The following is a 10,267-nucleotide window of genomic DNA, read 5'->3' on the forward strand; positions in this document are numbered from 1 at the left end:
ATACCACATAATTGACTATTAGAAACATTAATTATATTCTCATTTATATCTACTAATACTTATGTTCTTATTCCACTAGTTTTAAATTTATATGACCATTTTTTTTGATGTGAAACATTCGGTTTATCATATTGAATTGCTGTATTATGCCCATCTAAAGCTAAAGTTATATGTTTAAAATTTTGAGGATTTTTAATTTGAGCTGATAATACTCTTATCTTTATATTACTAAACATTTCTAATAAACAATAATCAACATATTTATTTAAATTTTCATAATTAGTAATCCAAAACTCTTTATATAAATTATAAAAACTAGATGATGGGATATATTTTTTTATATTTTTAGATGTAAAACCATCTACTAATTGATATATTAATAATAATGCTTTTTTAACTTCTAAATAAGGTCCTGGATATTCCTTATGTGTATATAAAACAGTAATAAAAAAGAATATAGGAATATAACCTAATTTATCTAATAATTCATCTTTAATTTCTCTTATATTTTTAATATTTTTTAATTCTGTTCGATGCTTAAATTTATTTTCAACTTTTTTCCAATCTTGACTTAAAAAAGACCACTTATTTAATATTAAATTATTGATTTCATTTTTTAACTTTTTTCTATATTCAATAATATGTTCATTATTCTTATTAGTATATTCATCCATGATTTCAATATCTGATTCCATATTTATAGCATATATCTTAATAATCTTTTAATTATATATGAAAATTCTCAATTTTTAAATTAAAAATATGTATCATAGCAACTAATTAAAAAAGGAAATTAATAAGGAAATAATATATCTATTTATTTTCAAAAAAAATAAAATTAGATTCATTTTCTAATTTGCTAATTGGCAAATTATATATTTTATATAATTTAATTTTTTCGAGGAAAAATAGCAGTTACTTAATAGAAAATCTTGTTGCTAACGAAAAAAAAATCATTTATCACTAACATAATAATTACCTTTTTAGCTGATTTTCGAAGAAATCATATTTTAATTAATTACTATAGTAATAATTTTTGTAAAGAATGATAGTAATATTATATAGTAAATAGTATTAAAAGTAAAAATAATACTATTTTATATCTGAATTTTAATAATATATTTGTTTTAGAAAACAATTTCTAAATGTAATATAATAGAAGTAAATATAAAGTTTTGTTTATTCATCATACTAGAGTAAGAACCCGATTTCCGAAATCAGAAATCAGCATTAAACGAAACTGTATCAAAGGCTGGTCATGATTTTTTTTGACCCAAGGCGGAGTATCTGTTCCAAGGTGTACCAGGGTTGTGCCTGGGTAAGCAGAGTATTTATTCCACGGTGTGCCAGAGTGGTTCCAAGGTTGTTCCACAGTTTGTCCAAGGTTGTTCCAAGGCTGTTTCCAAGGTTTTTTCTAAGCTTGTTGCAAGGTTACAGTATGAACGTGACTAGAGGCCAAGCAGCCTGCATATTCTTTCAGCAAGAATATAACCTGGAGAACGAAAAGAAGCTTTTGGACAAGATAGACAGCATTGGCGATGTCGACATTTGCTTCATGAAAGATCCTACCGAGCCATTCCTGCTTTACATCCCCAAAATCCACAGTAATCCATTCATATACCACTGATATTTGTCAAGCCCTACAAAACCACCGCAACCACTAGAAGAGCAAACTTTCAACGATGAGCAAGCAAGTGTGACTGAAAAAATCAGAAGACTGAGTAAATAATAGAGCCTTTCAATGATACTTTATCTATGGTATTACAACTTACTAATGAACCGTTTGATATAGGCTCAACCCCACAGGTCGTCCACTTCTTGAACGAAGTATTTCTGTTGTACAATCCCTACAACGATGTAGTATATGAGTATCGCAAGTACTCAAATGATAATCTTAGAAGTGGCCCGTCGACACACAGCCATGTTCGATAACAAAAACGCGGTAGGGTTTGGCAAATGGTGTTCGACCCAAGGAATCCATTTCTTCAAGGGGGACTGGCCATGGTTATGATAATTTTAATGCGATCTAGTAACCCTAGATGACTTATTAGTTAAGATATATCAGGATAGCCAAATTAATTTTTATTGAAATAATTCATGCATGAATGTCTTGGCATACATACATTTAAATTTTTGAAAAAAATAAAAATTGAATTTTTTTTTAATATAAAAATAACACCACAGAATATAAAGCAAAATATATTTGTTATATTTTTTTTAGCACTCCAACAAAACTACCCCAACGAAAACACAACATGGACCAAATGAACCTCCTCACATTTATTGCCATTATGGCTGAATTTATTCCTATTTTAGGAATAACATTGACGCTCTTAATAGAAAGAGCAAAGCATCTTACTAAACATCATCAAGATGTTAGTGAAAAAACAATTGCTGACCAACTAAGGGTCGAACTCGAAAAGGACCTCAAAAAGGCTAACATAACAAAGGAAGTAAGGGACGAGAACCATACTGCAATAATGGGATAGATTAGGGCTTTTGCAAAATTCCTCAAATCCTCCTATTTTCGATTTTCCGATGCAATGTTAGAGGGTAACACCTCTGGTGCAGATTCCTCGCAGGGTGGCAAAGAATTCCGATTCCAAAACACTAAAGGGCTGTTCACATATATTTGTAAGGACTTCCATTTAACAAAAGAACAAATCATGGAATGGTTTATAAAACATGAACGTATTGGTTATCGAATTGAAAAGGCAATTGCATGTGATGAAATTGCACCAGAAACTGGTGAGAAACATGTTCATATATAGATACAAATGAATGAGCGGTTCGACACAAAAACAGCACGTAAATTCTTTACTATCAATGGTGTTACTCCAAATATTAAACCAGGTGGTAATCCACAAAAGTCCATTAGCTACTGTATGAAAGGAAAAGATTATATTTGTTATAATATGGATTCGAATTATGAAGTTAAGACCAGAAAAATGCACCAACAGTTACTTGGATATCAATTAATTACAAAGCAGCTTAATATGCAGAAGGCTACCGGAATATATCCAGAATTACTATTTAAATATGATACTGTAAAATCAAATTTAAATTCTTACTTTCATGATGCCGATATGGAAAATAACCCTGGAAATAAATTACATATGTGGTCTATGTTTGGGATTGAAACAATGTTTGGTGGTAAAAATAAGATACCACAATACTAGATTGTAGGTCCATCAAATATAGGTAAGACATATAACATTGATGTATTAGAACAAGGTGGCCATCGAGCATATCTAATGAATAAAGAAAATGATTGGTCAGATTATAAGGATGATGATTATGAATTTATATATAATGAAGAAACAGGTTCTGATTTCAAATTAACATTTTTAAACCAAATGTTAGAAGGAACACGGTTAAAACTTAATGGCAAATTCACAAAGTCAATAACTAAAAAGAAGAATATGCCAATAATACTGAATAGTAACTATATGCCGCACATGTTATACAAAAACAAATCAGTATATGAGTTAGAGCCAACGCTCAATCGTTTATATATTATCTATGTTGATAAGAACCGTAAAGGTCATATAATATGGAATCCATACACAATGAAGGTGAAGGATTATGGAAATAAATTCATGTATTATGAAAACATGGATAAGTATGAGGACTTATACAAAGGTGAATTCGAAAACGAATACCAAGATCAGCATACATTTATCCGTTATGCACATAATAGTGGTCAGGATGATTTTAAAAAATATACACCGATGGATAAAACAGTAGAGGAACTACAAGAATTAGCTGACACAGAAGAATATATGAAGGAACAAGAAGAAAAACATAATAGTAATAATACACAGAACAATAAACAACATAAACCGCCTCAACAAATAGAGGATGGTCAACTATAAAGGTACCATCATCAGTAGATTGTAGGCATTGGGAAGATGTGTTTAATGATATAAAATGTGATGATGTTGTAAATGATACTACTGATTGGGAAAACCTACCAGAAGATATAGAGAAACATAAATACATAGATGTAAGTACATCTGAATCAGAGAAAAGCAGTGACTGCAACATACCAAATAATATACCAAAACGTAAAAAGAAAAAAAGACACATTAAAAATAAACAGAGAAACAAGCAAATAGTAGAAGAAATACAGCCAAAAGAATATTTTAAAAAGCATAAGGATATAAAACAGGCTATAATAGATGATATAGATATAACAAAAGAAACTGACGTCAAAAATAAATCAAAAGATACTAATATAAGTACAAGTATAACTAATGAATGCATAAAACATAAATATAATTGGGCAAGTAAACGAAAGGTTGATGCAGTCAGTTTCAATATGAAATTTTTTAATAAGTAAATAAGTAAGAAATTAATTTAGAGCTGAATACCATGTGTGGCCATATATTCATGTAGCATTTCCTGGGAGTTAAACTTATCAACTGTTAACCAACTATTATCCTTTACACTATATCCAACCCACTTAACCTCAAATATGTACTTATTATCAGTATACACATGTCCTACAATCTTCTCAATTTTATATGAATTACTATGTTCTATATTTCTCTGTCCTCTTTGATTTTTTCTCTTGCGTTTAGATGTATTATTTTCAGTTTCGTCCTCACTATCTATAGCCATATCTATTGATTGATTAATGTTAAGCTGTAGAAATTTCTGCTGCATGTCAACCATTTCGTTATATTCAGTATTTACTTTTTGCTCATTTGAAAATACTAAGTCAAGTTTGTTTTTCTTACTTGGGAATTCAAATCTTTTCCATACCATAATTTATGATGTGGTTGTACCTCTATATTATACTTATTTACAAATCGCCATATATTAGTAAAAATACAAGCAACACAAAACTGAATATTATAATATCTTATATCGGTTATTTGCAATGCTGCACGATTATTAATAAATCGTTCAAATTTAGAGCCTAACATAGAGAACTATGCTTCTATTGCTGAACGAAATGATCCAAACTTGTTATTAAAGTATGTCTCATTGATTGTTAACTTTTGTCCTGGTTCTTTTCTTATGGGATGTAAAAAATTACGATCATAAAAACTATATCCAGCATCTGTCGCATTATCTTTAAACTTTAGTATAAATAAATTATATCCACCATCCATTCCTAAACAATCTGCCTCACTTATTTTTTTATATAGTCTCATATTAATAAACATAGTACCATCATTTCTAATAGCACATTTTTTAGATACTGAAACATGTGTAATTATTTCATTCATATCCTATATAACTTGTGTACGTACAGCTGGCCCTTTTAATTTATATGAATATAACTGTGAATGTGACTCATTTGGTTTATAATACTTTATTTTACTATCATGTCCATCAATAAATAGTGTAACATTCTTAAAACCATCTGGATTGTTTATTATTGCTGATAAAATGCGATACGTGGTGATGAGAACATACTATCTAGATCTTGTTTTACCTTTTTATTCAATTCATTATAGTTAGTAATCCAGAACCGCTTATATAAATCATAAAATGTTGCATATGGCATAACAGTATGCATATCCTTTCCTGATATACCTGATACCATATGAATGCAAGCCCTTTTTCAATCTCGCGGTATGGCCCTGGATATTCAATATTTCTATATAAAACAGTAAGAAAATAAAATACAGGTATAAATCCAAATCTATTAAGTAATACATCCTTTATATCATTTATTGTATTATTCTTCATATCTTCAGTAGCTGTTCTATGATTGAATCTATGTTGCATTTCAGGATAAGATTTATTAAGAAAAGTCCATTTATTATCAATTAAGTTTTTAATTTCAATATCAAGTTGTTCAATGTGTTGTGTTGTATTCATTTTTATTTGTTGTTATATGCTTTAAACAATCGCTCTTTTTTTTTCTCGTGGGAGGCTACCAATATAAATAAAAAAATTCAATTTACTGTAAATCAATAATTAATTCGGCTACTGATAGTTATACCGATCATAGCAATTTTATTATCTATATTACAGCGCTAGTAGGTTATAATTGGTTATACAACTAATAGTAGGACATCAAGGTTGTTTCACGGTTTATCCAAGGTTGTTCCAAGGCTGTTTCCAAGGTTTTTTCTAAGCTTGTTGCAAGGTTACAGTATGAACGTGACTAGAGGCCAAGCAGCCTGCATGTTCTTTCAGCAAGAATATAACCTGGAGAACGAAAAGAAGCTTTTGGACAAGATAGACGGCTTCGGCGATGTCGACATTTGCTTCATGAAAGATCCTACCGAGCCGTTCCTGCTTTACATCCCCAACATCCACAGTAATCCGTTCATATACCACTGATATTTGTCAAGCCCTACAAAACCACCGCAACCACTAGAAGAGCAACCTTCCAACGATGAGCAAGCGAGTGTGACCGAAAAAATCAGAAGACTGAGTAAATAATAGAACCTTTCAATGATACTTTATCTATGGTATTACAACTTACTAATGAACCATTTGATATAGGCTCAACCCCACAGGTCGTCCACTTCTTGAACGAAGTATTTCTGTCGTACAATCCCTACAACGATGTAGTATATGAGTATCGCGAGTACTCAAATGATATGATCTTAGAAGTAGCCCGTCGACACACAGCCATGTTCGATAACAAAAGCGCGGTAGGGTTTGGCAAATGGTGCTCGACCCAAGGAATCCATTTCTACAAGGTCAACCAAAAGCGTAAAAGATCTGACGACGTACGCTTTCAACTACTATACGTTTTAAAAGAAAGCTTTATGGGTAAGCTATGTTTTATTTTAGCAGAAAATGGATCTAAACTAATATTGTATATCAGAAACAATCGTTGAAAAGATCACTAAGGCGTTGCAGCACTATCAAAGATCGATTAGACGTATGAAGCATGAAGAATATGAGATAGTGGGATACTGCAGAAAGTCACCTGACAATGAAGCAGCGCGAGATAGGCTGCGGCTGATGCAGCACATGGTTGGTCGTCTTCGAGAGCGGTCATTAGTTGATAAGGTCTTTGTTTCTCTTTCTTGCAAGTCGAACCAACCCATAAGCGAGCGCGACTGTTACACAGAAAATGAGGACATGAGTACCTTAAGCACAATTATAGATGGATCAATGCTTTAATTTTGTTAATTTTATAAAAGTTGTTATATGAATAATAATTATAAACTGTATAAAATTGTTACATTCTATTTACATTATTTTTTTTTAATTCATTTTGATAATTTATAACAAAATATAAAAATAAATTACAACAATTATCACATTTATTATAGTCTGATTCAATAATATCAGGTAAACCACTATAATAAAGCCTATTTTGTAAACTATATTTTTCCTTATCACATTGATAACATATATCACCTTTATCATTAAATAGTTTCCTCCATTCTTTACAAGAATTACCTATAATTATTGTTTTAGTATTCCATCCTTTTTTTAGAGATATTAAAGTAGTTCCTATTTTATATTATGAATAATCATTGAAGAAATAAAAAAATATAAAATTGAATAAAAAAATGAAATTAATAAATTAATATTAAAAGAATGGAGTTTTTTAACTCAAGATTGGAAAAAGACTTATGATATAAAGAAAATTATAGATTTTTATTATAATAGTTTGGAAACAACAAAAAAGTTAATAGTATAGTTAATGTCTTCAAACAATGTCAAAATCAAAGATTTTTCCTGAAGCGGATATAATCTGCTAGATTTCGGAAGGTTATAAAAGTATTTTGATAAAATAAATTTAAATCTAAATATATAAATATTTTATTAGTATAGGAAATAAATAAATGTTAATATTTCTTTTTAGTGTCAGAAAAAAACTTGACATTGAAATATCAAACCAATTATAAATACAATGATAATAATTTAATTTATTTAAGTATTATTATAATATTTAGAGATAAACTTTTTTTAATTATACCAAAAATTATGATAAAAGTTTTTTAGTTAAAAATTGAATTTGTTAATAAATAAAAATGGAAGTATTAATAATTATAACAATTTTCTTGTATTTTAATCTAATAGAAGGATATAAACAACTTAATCAAAATGTAGAAATATATGTTTCAGATTGTCGCATGGTACCTGTAAGTATGAAAATTAGAAATCCTAATGATTTTTATGAGCTTATCCATTTATTAAATAAACCTATTTTATTTCTAAAATATATATAATCTATTAAAATTAAATAATAATAAAAGTTAAAATTTGTATTTAAAATAATTTGATAATGTAAAATTTACAATAAAAAAATGAAATTTATGATTTTTATTTTTATATACAATATTTAAATAAATTTGGTGAAAATATAAATAATAAAATATTAAATATAGAAAATTTATCTATTTCCGAAAATAAAAAGTTAAAAATTAAATAAAAATTTGACTATAAAATTATTTCTCCTATTTTAAAATAAATATTAATTTGTTGTTTTTTTTTCTACAATCTCAGATAAAATAAGATGATTTGATTAATGTAAATTCTTACATAAAAATGATCCTGTGATTAAATAAATAATTAGAAATAATGTCTACAAAATTGTAATTGAATTAAAAAATTAATTTTATTTTTTAAATCTATCTTATATTTATCTAATAAATAATATTTTACAATTGTTTTAAATATTTCATTTTAAGAAAATTCAAAAAATTGTTCCTTTTTACATATTTTTAATTAAATTTTCTAAATAAATAATGATGGGATTGTAATATGAATAGTAGGGTATGCGATTTTAAAATAACATCAGGTAAAAATGAAGGATTAATATGTGGCAAACGAATATATATCAAATGTGCAAATGATAATGGAAAATACAGATGTTTTGATCAACACATTTTTAAATTTATCTAAATATTTTTCATAAAAAGAATTAAAAGTTTATTATTATGTATTTTCAAGAAATATTAACAATTAATTATAATTATACTCTAATATTATTTTTGATTTCATTTAAAAAACATTACATTTTTTAGATTATATTTAAAAATTATTTCTTCTATTATTTTTTTGGTAATTAATTTATTATTTTCATTACCTATATTATAGAAATAATTATTGGAGTAATATTGCTGGTATAGTTTCTTGGAAATGGTTTCATAAAGAAAACAAGAAGAAACATATTAATGTTTGTTGTTGTTTATAATCATTTTTATTTGAATTTTGTCTAAAAACAATTCTTTTCTCTTCATTAATTGTTAAAAATTCATATGACCATATCTGAGTTTAAATCAATTTTCTTACTTGGAAATTATCCAACAAAAGATTTTTTAAAAAATTTGCGGTAAATTGAACTGGTCGACATACAATTATGTGCTTTAGACACTAACAGAAATTTAAAAGACCTTCTTTCATACTTGTCTTATACAAAAAATGTGTGTTTGGTAGTTGTAGACTACGCAGGTTTATCAACCAATGTCCCAGACTTATATGACTTCATCAGGTAAAAGAACTTGTTTGATCAACTCGTTCTGACACTCACTGTTGTATAATCACTTTAGAAAACACCAGAACTTACAAAAAATCATCGTCGACCATTTGCCTTACGAAAACGATGTTAAAGTTTTCGACCGAGAAGAACTACTAGACATAAAAAGTTTGGAAGTGTTTAATTGTAGAAAAGGAAATTACCACAGATCGAAATAAAATGGTTGAGGAAGGAAAGAAGTTGTTCATATACATTGGGCTTGCAGGGAAGTATCATGGGGTAGAAAAGAGCTTGATATTACCCTGATATTTAGCTTTTTGTAGTGCATACAGTCCCCTAAGCTCACAATTAATTACATTATGTATGTAGATGTCTCTGACGGTCTTGCTATATATTGCTTTTGAACTGGGTACCTTCTTCAGTAGGTTCGTGAAAAAGAAAAGAAGGATTATGCATTGCATATTTTCGTTCTTTTCTTTACACATATAGTAAACGGACAAAGCATGCTATTGATTTTTGTGTTCATGGTCATGTGTAATATACATATTGTTATGGGTGTCTAAAACGGTTTTTATGTAGAAGATTATGCTTTATAGAACATTGAAAAACGTCATCAAATGTAAGCCTATGTTATGTGATGATTCTAAAAAAAAGGCTGTAGTTGAAAAGAGATGGTGCAAAGGACAGCAGTCCTACTACAGAAAGATGCGTGTTGAGGCAAATTATACCTGAAAGCAAAAACAGCGCGGAAGGAGATGCGCATAGACTATAGTGGAGATGACATACCTAAAAGACATCACGTTGAAGATTGTTAGTAAAAAATACAGAATGCATCGTTCACAGGATGAAAGAGTTAAAGAC

The 10,267-nt window shown here is 28.4% G+C and overlaps 3 protein-coding genes across 3 annotated transcripts; all 3 read left to right on the plus strand.

Moving 5' to 3' along the window:
- Positions 1 to 6,114: 6,114 nt before the first annotated feature.
- Positions 6,115 to 6,809, plus strand: BDB00DRAFT_770802 (uncharacterized protein; the record flags this gene model as incomplete). The annotated part of the gene is made up of 3 exons (XM_053119913.1): positions 6,115 to 6,287; positions 6,315 to 6,397; positions 6,469 to 6,809. 3 exons carry the CDS (start codon positions 6,115 to 6,117, stop codon positions 6,807 to 6,809), a joined length of 597 nt encoding a protein of 198 aa, XP_052975604.1.
- On the plus strand, positions 6,802 to 7,098 carry BDB00DRAFT_770731 (uncharacterized protein; the record flags this gene model as incomplete). The annotated part of the gene is made up of 1 exon (XM_053119908.1): positions 6,802 to 7,098. A coding segment is annotated over one exon (297 nt), but the record flags the coding sequence as incomplete, so codon positions are not given.
- Positions 7,099 to 9,332: 2,234 nt separating this feature from the next.
- Positions 9,333 to 9,624, plus strand: BDB00DRAFT_770812 (uncharacterized protein; the record flags this gene model as incomplete). The annotated part of the gene is made up of 2 exons (XM_053119915.1): positions 9,333 to 9,421; positions 9,480 to 9,624. Coding segments are annotated over 2 exons (234 nt in total), but the record flags the coding sequence as incomplete, so codon positions are not given.
- Between the last annotated feature and the right edge of the window lie 643 nt (positions 9,625 to 10,267).

This window comes from Zychaea mexicana, assembly GCF_025766255.1.
Source record: "Zychaea mexicana strain RSA 1403 chromosome Unknown BDB00scaffold_89, whole genome shotgun sequence".
Classification (NCBI taxonomy): Eukaryota; Fungi; Mucoromycota; class Mucoromycetes; order Mucorales; family Lichtheimiaceae; genus Zychaea; species Zychaea mexicana.